This window comes from Cygnus olor, chromosome 1 (genome assembly GCF_009769625.2).
Source record: "Cygnus olor isolate bCygOlo1 chromosome 1, bCygOlo1.pri.v2, whole genome shotgun sequence".
In the NCBI taxonomy this organism is placed as follows: Eukaryota; Metazoa; Chordata; class Aves; order Anseriformes; family Anatidae; genus Cygnus; species Cygnus olor.
Window position 1 is genome coordinate 55125350 of NC_049169.1, and position 12967 is coordinate 55138316.

At 46.3% G+C, this 12967-nt stretch overlaps 1 protein-coding gene across 2 annotated transcripts; it reads right to left on the reverse strand.

Annotated features, from left to right (window-relative positions):
* Window positions 1–1604: 1604 nt before the first annotated feature.
* On the reverse strand, window positions 1605–11496 carry PICK1 (protein interacting with PRKCA 1). Of its 2 annotated transcripts, none has more exons than XM_040544820.1 (13): window positions 11407–11496; window positions 10990–11081; window positions 10362–10473; window positions 9746–9874; window positions 9555–9621; window positions 8147–8236; window positions 7648–7701; window positions 7487–7549; window positions 7025–7158; window positions 6155–6247; window positions 5361–5411; window positions 3752–3896; window positions 1605–3486 (listed from the first exon to the last, which is right to left on the reverse strand). In XM_040544820.1, exons 2-13 carry the CDS (start codon window positions 11028–11030, stop codon window positions 3236–3238), a joined length of 1230 nt encoding a protein of 409 aa, XP_040400754.1. In that variant the 5' UTR covers window positions 11031–11081; window positions 11407–11496; the 3' UTR covers window positions 1605–3235. The 2 variants fall into 2 exon arrangements, with proteins under 2 accessions (XP_040400754.1, XP_040400753.1); XM_040544819.1 differs by lacking the exon at window positions 11407–11496 and adding an exon at window positions 11227–11386.
* Between the last annotated feature and the right edge of the window lie 1471 nt (window positions 11497–12967).

Consider the following 12967-nt stretch of genomic DNA (forward strand, 5'->3'; position numbering starts at 1 on the left):
TTTTTTTTAAATAGAGAAAGGCCCCTTATGTAAAGGAATCAAAGGTAAGGCAGAGAGATGGGCTGCACCCTCAGGGTGCCACAGATGAGGGTGCCGGGGCACGTGGTAAGCCAGGCGTGACCCCCTCCCCCTGGCTGCAGGGTGGATTTCTAGATTCAGAGAGGACAACCTCCCCTGGCATGCTTAAACTGCTCTTAATCTGCTTTGGGACTGGATCTTTTATAAACACCCCTGGCCAAAGCCTTCTCTTCCGGTTTCCTGAACTGTTTCACCTCAGGGGCCCTGGGGGAACCTATTACTGCATCGAGGGATCAAGAACTAAGCGGAGGGCTGCAAGGAAGGCAGCTCATGGGACCGTCAGACGTGGTCTTTCGTTACAGATGGGGCTGACTACAAATTGATGGGTAATGGGTGAAGCCTGCAGGACCCGTAAAGCCATTTAAACCTAGCTGGGGCGTGGGGACACAACGGAAAGCCTTTCAGTCTAGATATGCTCAAGTGAAAAAAAACATAAACGATGAGCAAACTAAGGCCCTGCTCTTCCTTACTCACCAATCCCCCGTCCAAGCAGCCCCCAGCTTCCCAGAGGTCCGAGGTCCACAGCCTGAGAACAACCGCCCTTGTCAGCGCCAGGCAGGTCACCGGAACAACGTCCCCTCTGTTCCCTTGTCACCACTTAACATTTCCCACCAAGCCTTCCCCTCTTAAATCTTTTCACAGAGGGGCATAAAAGCCCTCAGGGTACAAGATCTTGCTACAGACTATGCCGTGAGACAGTCAGCCCTCCGCCTGCCCACCCGCCCCTCTGTGATGGCAGCACCACGCTTGGGTACTTGTCAGAGCACCTCAGGGGGCTAAAACCATCACCAAACCAGACTGTTTCCTGCAGCCCCTGGACCCAGAGCTGATTCAGGCCCTAATACACCCACTGCTCAAAGCATGCTAGCTCATGCTATCACCACCATGCCATACACACAATCCTTTGCTGCAGCAACTTGTTTCTGCTTGGCTTTCTTACTCAAGCAGGGTCAACCATAGCCATGAACACAGGAAGCCTGAGGGGTGCTGCTGTGGCAGAAACGGGTGCCATCCTCCTGCTGTACCGCTCCAGGGGTGCTACAGCTGATGGTTTGCCAGCTTCCACTGGTCAGGTCACAAAAAGGGCTGCTGGGCTACACCGCCTTCCACTTTGTCGACTTTCAGACAGGCTCCACTGAAGCATTTTCTCTGTTCCTCTGAACCGGCACAGCAAACAGCTCTGAAAGAGGGTCAGGGACTTGAGCATTAGCTTGTGGTGCAACTTACCTTGTGGAGTTGTGTGGCCAAGCTGGCCCTGGAGCAGTAATGGCAGCAGCAGGCAGGACCAAAGCTAAGTTGCAGAGAATCTGCTGCTAGATGGAGGAATGGCCTTGCTTTACCATTTGTAATCCTCTTCTGGAAACTTGCGCCACAGTGACTGTTGCGTCTTGGCACAAAGACATCCATGATTACGAGCTAGACAGGCCAGCACATGACAGTCCGTTCCTTTCACTGTATTTTAAGATTAAAAGCAACAGAGGATGAGCACACGAATAACTGAAGAAAAGCCAGGAAGAACAAGAAACAAAACTGTCACATTTGTCTTTATTACAGTCAACAGTCAGTACACTAGAGTCCCTTTAAGTCTTCCAGAGCAGCTTGACCACGGATGACTTTCTTCCAGGCACCCACAGAGATGACAAGGCTCCAAATATAAATCAAACAGAAAAACAACACAAAACAAACAACCATAAATTAATGCCCTTAAATAACTTCTACCACTAGAATGTAATGACAGAAGTCAAAACCTTGACCTCTGAGAAGTACACCACTGCTGGCAGTTGTGCTGCCTGCAAGAAGAGAAAGTGCCATCTGGATTTGGAATCAACCCACAAGGACAGAGGGAGAAGAAAAGGAAGCTTTTCCTTTTCCCTCCTTCCCTTGTGCAGGATAATTGGACGTTACCTACTGTTTCTGGCTGGCCCAAGGGCAGCACAAAACAGTTGTGTAGAGAGGAGAGCAGCAGGTTGTATGCAAGTCACGCTTTGCACTAAAAAAACACAATGTCTCTGCCTACAGGCCCTGTCTTCCTCTCTCCACGAGGCTTCCTGCCTCTCCTCGCTAGTGTAAGGACAGAACACCACCTTTGCAGCGGTGGCTCTTTGTGGCACCTGCACAAGAAGAGTGTGCAGGACTCGCTGCACATCTTCAAAAACACATTTGGTTACCATCCATTACAAGGAGCTGTACGAGAATAAGAGAAAAATGCATGCAGCTTTGCTCTTACTCCCAGGAACCTGTCTGCCTCAGGCAACCACGTTCACATCTCTGCTGACTGCGAGAGCTTCTTCCTGAGCCAGGTCCCTCCTTTCCACAGGGGAGGGCAGAGCCACATCCTGGAGGATTCTAGCCCTGGGGTGGAGCTATTGGGGTGGAACTAAGGAATATGAAGAGGATGGGAGCTGGGGAAAAGACTTGCAGACCCTTGCAGGTGAGTTGTGGCAGCCCAACGTGCCAGGTAGCCACTGCCACCAGCCTCTGCTACGTGAGCTTCCCCCAGCCCCTTGGATGGGGACACGATCAGAACACATGTACCACCACTAGTTCTAGATGTCACTTCTGACTTGCCCCTATTTCTTAAAAACAATGGTGCAGAGAGCTAGGAGTGGATCATCCTACAGAAATCTGCCCTAGAGCCCAAGGGATTGGCTCCAGGAAGAAACAGAGGAAGCTTAAAATAGGCCAAAGCTTGAAGTTTGAAAACAGCAAGCATTGGGGTGAACAAAACAATGCTGGTGCCAACGCTTTCCCATAGCACAAGTGGAGGGCAGGAGGGGGAGGCTCTTCCATTTGTAGTCACCTCCAGATGTTCAACTGCCTTCCCCTTGCCAGAAAGTGGATCCTGCACGCTCAGCAGTGCACACAAAGTCACACGGCGACACGGTAGGAGATTTTCCTCCCCACAACTCAGTATCCAAGTTGGGCAACAGAAATCTGGGGGGCGGGGGGAGGGGGGGAAGGAATATCCAGGCAAACAAGCAAAAGAAGAGAGATGGAAAGGTTGGTCCCAATCCAACCAGCTACTCCCACCCAGGGCAGAGGAGGAATCCCAGGCTGGACATACACAGAGAATCACGGAGGATGAATCGCCATGTGAAACACATGTTTTTATATCGGTCTGCAAAGCCTTTCTTTTCCTCTGGCCATACCGGCACGCTCATGCGTCATCAATGAGCTTTTCACCATTTGCATCCTCCTTCCCGCTCTTCTCTCTGTCACCTCCTCCTCCTTCCTCTTCTTCTTCTGCTCCGTCTGTGTACGTGTCCTTCTGCCCATAGCTGAGAGTAGTGCGGGCGAGGTCCACCTCAATGGGGAAGACGTCTGCATCTCGGAGCACGGCGTAGCAGTCGTCGTAGTACTTGGACATCGTCGAGACAAACCGCTGCAGCTGGAACACGATGTCCTGAACTGCAGTGGAGACACGTTGACAAGAAATCAGGTGAAACACCCTTCCCAAACAAAGTGCGAAGGCTGTGATCAAGCCTCCCTCGCCAGCAGTAGTTACAGACTCCCATTTATTAGTCCCAAGTGGCGCCTGAGGGCAGATGTCTCAGACATAACCACAGAAGGATTCTTTAGCAAAGGCTCTTGAGCTAAGATGAAGGAGGAGCACGAAGCCCGAAGCCTTGTCTGCCTGACCCCTTCAGGTGCTGGACACAGCAGCGGTACTCACCATGTTTCTGGTCCAGGAGCTCTATTTTCTCCAGCACGTCCTTCCTCATCTTGGCGAAACGCGTGCGAGCCTCCTGGCGGCAACGTAGGATAAGGCGGTATTCATAGTTCCCAGTGCTGACTCGGTAGAGGGGTTCACCCAGGGCCTGCCAGAACACGGCACCATTTCAGAGACTCCCACAACGGTGCCTGAGCTCAGCTTGCATGCCAACGTTGACGTGAAATAACCTTGGGTTATTACAGCCCTCTTGGGCTCACTGAAACTGCAGTCAGGAAGCATGAAACAATACGAACATTTGCCACAACAGCAAACTGGATGTTAATGTGGCCATTTTAAAGGCCAAAAATGTGCCAGCCACAGTAAAGAAAAAAGCGTGACCACAAAGCAAAGCAAACAGGACAGGTACCTTTCAAGTCAGCACGGAGAAATGGAAAGGCTTCTTAACTGAACTAAGACAGGCACCATAAAAAAAAAAAAAGCCTAGGGTCTGAGGGATGTATTAATTTATACAAATAACTCTGCTCTTCTTGCAAACTTCATCCTGTATTGATTGCATAACGTAGTGTATGTCTACAGTGAATCCTGTGCTATTTACAACCATCCAGACACAAGACCGGATGCCATTAGGGATGGAACTATAAATTATCCCACAAAAGAGTTTTGAGGAAAAGGGGTTAGTCTGTCAGCTGAATAGCATTCTTCTCTTGCACTTGCAAACAAAACATAAAATTCCACATTACTATGGCTTCATAACGCACATTATATATGCTAAAACCCAGAGATATTACTCTGCTGGCCAAGACTTCTTTCCTTCCTCTTTCCTTCTCATTTAACACCAAAAATATAATTAAATGTTGTGTTAGGAAAGCTTTTTTCATCCCTGGCATTGTGATCTAGGAATTAAAAAATAAAATAAAATCCCTTCTCTGAGATCAATACCTAGGATAAAATAGATCTTGCTTTTATGCAGGGAACCTCGGTATGTAGGGGACACCTTTAAGTATCTTAAGCAGAGCTGTTAAGGATTACAGATGTGAAACTTCAGAACAGGCAGCAAACTTACTGAAGAATGTCATCAGGTTTTTGGAAGTCTTCTGACTTTAAATTACTTATTTTTAGGAAAAAAACATTGTTAGGAGAGATCCTTTAATCCATTTTCTTCAACTACGTATGCAGCTTTTGCATGCATTTTGCTGCAGAGAAGCTAAACCTCCATTTCTCAGAAGCAAGTCCAGAATTAATGATAAGCTGTACAGTGGACACAAATGTAATCTGTGAAGACAACGCCTTAATCCTCCTTACACAAGCCAGTATTACTTAAACACCGAGGCAGGCAACCACTAAGCAAACAGGCTGCAGGGGAGATGACTGGCTGCTCTAGTATTCCACAGCACCAGTGATTCGTGAGTTACTGGCAGTGTTTTCTACAAAGTGTTTAAGGGCCTCCAGTTCTAGTACGTTCAGAAGAAATACATGGCGTTCTTAGGATGTGTTCCCGTGTTTGGATCTGCACAGACACAGGAGCGCTTTTGCAATTGCAAGGCAGCGTGCACACAGAAGCTACAGAAACAGAGGATGCAATTCTCAGTGCCACAATACTGGTACTCACAATGCAGCTGTATTCTTCATCATCCATCTCTTTGACTTTCAGGCAGTAAGACTTCACAGGATTTAAAACAAAACAACAAAAAACACAAAACGAGAAAGGAATATTAAAGATTAGAAGCAATTCCACCATCACCCACAGACATAGGGTCATACCATTTCAAACCTTCCTTCAATGATGTAGGGCATAAGTAAGAAGTTGAAAAAAAAAGATGAGTTATGGGAAGGATTGGTGTGGGAAGAGCTGACATATTCATTTGCCTTAGGGTTGCAGTTTCAATTATTTCCCTTAACAGGTAAAAGCAAACAGATTTCTACAGTTACAGAAAAGATGCACTTAACAACCCTGTTTTTTCGTATGTAGAAAGGAAGGGATGAATTGAATGGAGGAGGAAAAAATATTTGATTGTTATTCTATTTGGTATTCCAAACTACCTACAAAATATGGACTCTGAGATTGGAGAGCTACGTAGGGGAGTTCAAGAGTGTAAGTTCCATCAGAATTCTTTCCAAACAATAAGGAAATTAATTTGGTCGGGTAGAAAGTAAGTGTAGAAAGTAAGTGATCTTGATTCTGGGAGATCCCTCTCCCCAGTGAGAACTATGAGGTCAAAAAGGAGGTGTTTGAATCTGAGTCATCTGCCAATGGACAAAGAATTTGAGGAACAATAACAACAAAATCATTTTCGCATTAACTGTGGGGGAACGCACACGTGATTGTATAGGCTGTATGTGATCCTCAAGCTATGATTCTATAAAACTTAATTTCAACCAGCATTAAAAATAAGAGCAGCTCACCAAATATTCAAACTTGACATCCAGGTATTTTTTGATAGTCAGCCTTGTGTCAGGAATGGCTTTATTCAAATACGTGTTTAAGTCAGTCAGCATCTGCAAGGGAAACATCCTGTCACTGAATGAAGGTCAAAAAGCACGACTTTAATTCATGAAGTCCAACTTTCTAACCAGCACAGGTCACGAGACTGCCTCGAGTTAACTCTTCTTTGAATTGGAGCACATTTGAAAAAAAAAAAAATTGATCTTGATTCAGAATTGCCATTGTTAGAGCATCCATTACAGTCACTGGCAAGTAGCTCCAGCGTTAAGAAATGCATGTCTGGCTTCATCTTCTTTCAACTCATCCTGTTTCACTTTCAATTAATCCTGGAAATTGCTCTCCCCCATCCAAAGGGGCATTATCCAACACTGTCCATCCAACACGGCACTTAAAGTGCGCTCAAATCAACATTTAATATTCTCTTTGCTAAACTAAATGAATGGATCTCCTGGAGACTCACTCACATATATTGACTGATCATTAAATCGTTACCGGATCGCTTAACTAAACTCTTAAATTTAGTGACATCTTTTAATTATGGGTACTAATATCAGGGAAAGGACTCAAGGGACTACACTGATCAAACTATGCTCCCATCCACAATAGAAAAAGGTGAGGAATATATTCACGTGCAAAAGCCAAATGGACAAAACTGATATATTCCCTGTGTTACCTCTCGGGTTATGATGAGATATCCATGAAGGAAAACAGACAATGACAGTTCTTCCCACAATGAATTATCGTGAAGACCACACCTTCAAAGCCAGCCTTCTGTCTTTCTAGATTCCCCTCTTCTCCAAACCCTTTACTGCTATGGTTAAATACTTTACCGGCTTAATTGTTTTCAGAAGATGAATCCCAAACTTCTCAATGTTGCGATGGGCATCAGCAAATTTCACAAAAGCTTCGCTGGCAGCAGGTTGCGGCTCCCGTACGCCAATGACAGAGAAAACATCTCCAAACGCTAGACAAGGGTAATAAATGTAAACAAGTGGAAGAAGAGGTTGGCTCTGGAGAAGAATCATGCCCTTCCCATAACCTTGCACTTAGCCAGGGGACAATGCTATGTATTCCCTAAAGGCCAGAGATTGGCAGGGCATTTCTTTAATGTCTCATGTGAAATACAGAGCCTGTGTTAACACCATGACTGCTCACACCAGCAGCGCAGCCCTTCCCACCTCATTTGTGCAACACTTAATTTTCTTTGGGTAAGGGAACCACACCTCTAAGTACTGACTGAAAATCCTGAAACTGGAGGTTAAAGCTTTCCGCTCCCTTTGCTCACTTGTTACCTCTGTGCGTCTGGGATAGCTCAAAGAAAGCTCTGAGAAGACTCTTGGTGTGTTCTGTCAAGCCTGTGACGGAAGACAGAATAAAACATTTGTCGTTTCACTGAGACATGATGTAGATATCCTTCCTTCCCACATGGTGCTTGATGGAAGACCCAGCTTACCTTTGTACAACTCTGCAGTCCTCTCCAGCTCCTCCAATCTCTTCACCAATCCATCTAAATGGAAACAAGAATCAGAATACAGAATTACAACAGTCAAAGCCAGGACGTGGTTAAGACTTGACTGACGGGAAAAACACCAGTTCCGTATCTTTGGTTCTAATTTCCCTCACCTCCAAAGCCTGTCCTCTGGTCCAATGTGGGAAGCTCTTAAAATAAATGCAAACTAGTCTTACAGTGTGGGACAGTGGTGTGGGGTCATCATCTATCAGCATTCACAATGTGGGCCCCCACTTTAAATTAATTTGACCTTAGTTATTATTTAAATGGCTCCAAGGATATAATTTGTATCACCCAGGAAGAGGCAATCGCAACAATGAAGTAGAGCAGAAGGAAAGGACTCCGAAGGAATAACGTAGAATGTGTAAGTAACTATAGAAAGTTTGTTAGCACAAGTGGGCAACTGTGCCCTTAAGAAAATGTCCTTCTGGGCAATACTTACCGTTGCAAAGTATGGCTCGGCTTAACCCCAGGGCATCTGCCGTCCCTGAGCTCATGTTCTCCACCAGTCGGTGCTTCACCTTCTTCAATACTGAAGGCCAAAAGAGAGTTGCAAACCAGGGTCAGGGGCATTTCTATGAGCACGAAAAGCACACTACATACTTCACCGATTTATTAGGCTCTGAATAAACTGGTCGGCCTCAACTTAACTCGCTATTGAGACAGTGAGCAGAAAAAGAATACCATAGAAACTGAATGTTCAATCCAGCTGTGCATAGCGTATCCTTTATCTTGCCCAACTGTTCTGCTCTCACATCCTATATAATTAAATCAATAGAGCTCCAGTGCTTCATTTGGAAGACTACTCCAATAAATCACTTCATATTTGGAACTAAACTTTGCTTATGCTACCTGCAATATTACTTCATCTGAAGTCAGGATATCAGGCTGAAAGTGAGAGAAATAGGATTTAATACTCAAATTATCCCTTTGCTTACTTATAATGTTTTAGATCTTAAGTTAAATCTTTTTGTCACCCCTTGAATTAATTTCTGTCTGCGGTGGTCATACCCTGCAAATTACTAGAGACAATTATGCCCTTTTTAGAACCAGATGACTCAACTACATTTGTTTAGAGGCAAACTTGCAGGGGTGCCAAGCGCCCGCAGCTCCTAAGAAAGTCAGCTGAAGCCACAGCGTTCAACATCTCTGGAAAATATTCCATATTCTCACTACCCTTCTGTTTTCCCAGAAATCCATCCCAGTCCTCAGCGTTTCCCTGAATTCCTGTCAATTCATTGGTACCTTAAATTAATCCCCATTAAAAGAAATTAAAGCAAAAATAATACATCGATCTTTTAGGGAACTGAGAAAGGTAAGTCATACAAAGGAGACAGCTGCATAGGCTTAGTCCAAAACTTATACTTTATTTTAGTAATAAAGCCTCCCCTTTCTCCTATAAAATATATGGCTGTACAAAACTCAGTGTAGACAGGTATTTTGTCACTGTTCTACAAGCTGAGGAACTGCAACCAGTGTTTTACAACACACATTTCTGTGTACACGTTTGCAAAAATCGCAGTAGGTCAGCAAAATTTACATGCATTAAAAATAAATAGATTAAATGACTATGTAATTGAGTTTCATCATCCATGCTAAATACAGTGCAGAAAAGCAAGCCAGCTGCAGCAACAGTAAAGCCCCAATTTAATTATCAAGACTATTTCAAGAAGGCAGGGAAGGATTTTTTTTTTAAACCTCTAATTATCTTTGACAGTTTCCATTTGAAAATGACTGAGTTAACAGTAAGAATGGAAACAGAATTTTACTCCAGTTTTAGCTAGAACCAATCTTTCACTCCTCTACGTCACTTTAAACACTCTAGGGAGAAAGATGCCAGTAAGTCTTACCGATATCCAAAGACTTCCCCTGCTTTGGGTCGGCCTGAAGTTTGTTGTAGTGAATTGTCACTTCTCCCTGCAGGCAGAACAAAATCAAAACTGCTGTGCTGGAAGCAAGCAGCAGTAGCTTTCCTTCAGCAGTGAACTATAAACCATCAACTGTGACCCAGAAGCTCCAGTGGCCCCCTCCTACCTCTCACCTTTACCATCTGTATCATCTTGGCCACCTCCACCTTGGTCTTCCCTTTGACAGACTTGCCGTTCACTCCTGTGATTTCATCGCCCGCTGCTACGGTTCCATCCAAGGCTGCTGGAGTGTTATCAAATACCTAGTGGAGAGGAAAAAGAGCACAGGTGGCCTGGAATCAGGAGGTTTAGAAAGGAAAATGCAGGGCTGAAGGGCAAAAAACCGACAATTATATTCCTCCTATTTAACTCATTTGTATTTAGTACTGCTCATGGTGAAGCCTCGCTTTTTCTCTTCTAATTCTGAGGTGGGACGGTCGCCTTGTTCTCTCAGGAACTTCTTGTCTTCGGGATGTGCTTCTTCACGCGTAGGATTTGTTGATGCTACGTGTCAACACTATTCCCTTGTAATTCTAGCATGCTCTCCAAGGAGAAGGATAATTTCAGAAGTCTTAATTTAATTCTTCAACACCTATTAGGTACTAGGGTAAGGAAATCTTATTTACTGCAAAGTGCGAACATTTCTCTCACTTTGAGAAAAGCACCTAGCACATTGCTCCCCATGGTTTCCATCTCTCAGGCCAACACTCTTTTAGGAAGACAGTTTATTACGTCTTCCTAAGCGCCTACCTGGACGATATAGAGACAGGGGCAGTACTGTGCTCCACCCCCAATGCTGATCCCAATCAGGTTCTGGGAGTCCTTCTTCAGGGTCACCGTCCCAGGTACAGTGGGGATCCCGCTAGAACGAGAAAGAAGGAAGAGAAAACCAATCATGGCAGGCAGAGCTGTATCTGTAAAAATGACTGCGGTATCTGAGTCAATATGAACTGAAAACATAATGGGAGTTGTAGATTTGAATTAATGACGTTATCTCTGCCATAGAGTCTATCAGCCCAGGCCAGCAGAAAGACCCTCCGGGCTATTGTTTTTGAGACTGTGCGCAAGGAGCAGATGTAGGAGAAACAACTTCATCCATTGCTAGTAAGGGGCAAACACATGCCACATAAATGAGATGCAAGACCAATGCTCCATGCCAAGCTCACTGCTAATCTCACAAAACTTTTCACTTGTTCAGAGCAGTCCACTGTCCTCCTTACAGACCCAGCAGTTCCCGAGTTTCTCTCTACTTCTTCCTGGCTCTCGACACCTTTCCCCCATTACAAACCCTTTCTCCTCTGTCCAAGGCCGCTAATAAGGAGGCTGAGGCTGCTTCTGCTGCCAGCAAGAAGCAGGGCAGGCGAAGCACAACACTCACAGCTTGTCCTCCTCGATATCGTAGTCCAGATCCGCAAACATCGCGACGCTCAGACGGAGCCCGTTCGCCCGGAACCACTTGTGGGGAGCTCCCTGTGAAGAGAGGACAGCGCAGACCCCATCAGCCCGCGATGCCTGCGGGTAACTCCAATTCCCTGAGGCCCCCAGCAGCCCCCTCCCCTTATTTTTCCCCCCCAAAATTCGCTCCCCGTCCACATACAGAAGGCAAAACCCACACCAGGTGCCTCCATCCCCCCACAGGTGCCTCCATCCCCTCACCCCCCCCCCCCCGCCCCATTTGGGCCCAGGCCCAGGGGGTCGCTCCCCCCCCCCAGCCCCTCCCACGCAGAAAGCGTTGCCATGGCAACCGCGGAGGCCCGGCGCGGGAGGCGGGGGGGGGGGGGGTCCCGCCGCTCACCGGAAGTGGCCGTCCTGCGCGCGGCCCCCGCTGCCGCCCGCCGCTGTCGGCCGGCCGACACGTCACCGCCGGACCGGCCCGGAAGCGCCCGGCTCCCTCCCCCTCCCCTCCGCCCCGTTGCTATGGGGACGGAGAGGCGAGGGGGCGCCGCCATCTTGAGAGTGGCGAGGTGATGGCGGCTGCCTGCTCGCCGCCGGTTCGGGGCGCTGATAAAATAAAAAAATAAAAATAAAATAAAATAAAATAAAATAAAATAAAATAAAATAAAATAAATAACAAAACACCAACGAAACACCAACAAAACAAAACAAAACACCAACAAAACAAAACACCAACAAAAAGCACAAAACAAAACAAAAATAAACAAGACAAAAAAACTAAACTAAACTAACATAAAATAAAAAAATAAATACACTTTGAACTCTAAACTCCTTCATGACCAGGAAAAAGGACTAGCCGATGACAATGACCTCTTGCTGTCTGAGAGGGTATTTAGTGTTTGCAGTGTGCAGCACCATAAACCTAGGGGCTATGTACGTTGAAACACCAACTGGAGCCTCCCAGAGTGCTGGAGTACAAGAGCAAAAGCGTGTTGTTAATAATCAGTTTGAAGTCCTGGGTCTAAGAGGTGATTTGTTTATGAAGGGGAGCTCAGTGAGAACGGTCCTTCAGGTGGGAGCTGTCTGCAAAGAGCAGGCTGGCATCCTGAGCCCAGGGAGCTGTCTGAAGACTGCAGCCTGACGTCCTGAGCCCCGACACCGACAGTTTTACACCAGTGAAGGGGTCGCAGCGATGAGCCGGGCCCTGGTCTCTGCACCTGAGGAGCTCACCGGGGCTCAGCGGTGCAAGGGCACCTTACCGTGGCTGAGGATGATACGGGGAAAACAGAACTGGGCTCTTCTCAGGGCTTTTGCACAGCAAAAGACAAGGGGCAACAGTCACAAGTCGCAGCATAGAAATTCTGGTTAGATAAAAGTAAAAAATAATCACAGTGAGGATGGGCACAGCAGTCCAGAGGGATGGTGGAATATCCACCCCTAGAGAAGGTGAAAATTTAACTAGGCAGATTCTGAGATGTTGAGAGAGAAATCCTGCAACTTACTTTAAAATGCATTTGTATTTATTATATATATATATATAATATATGTTTTAAATCTGTCTTTCCATCCTTTTCAGAATGTACAACTTTGCTGTTGACAGCTGGTGGCTGACACGCCTATGACAGAGTTACCTTGCAGCTTCTGCTGAAGTGCAGCCTCTGGCCAGCCAGGTGCTGCAGAACACAGAGGAAAAACCCTACTTAACCCTTCCCGGAGCTGGCAGCTCACACAGCCAACAGGTTATTAAGCAAATGTCACACAGCGGATCAGCACCAGAGGCATAAGCCAGGCCTGCTGTCAGTGCCATGCCATGATGGCAGGACTGCTGTACGACATGGGTTGGGGGCCTGGGAGTCCCACCCTGTTCCTTTGCTGGCTCCTGCTTTTTTTTTTTTTTGCAAAACACGGGTTTTGCTGTCCCAGGGAGGTGACACCAGGCCACCCAGCTGGGCTTCATCTCT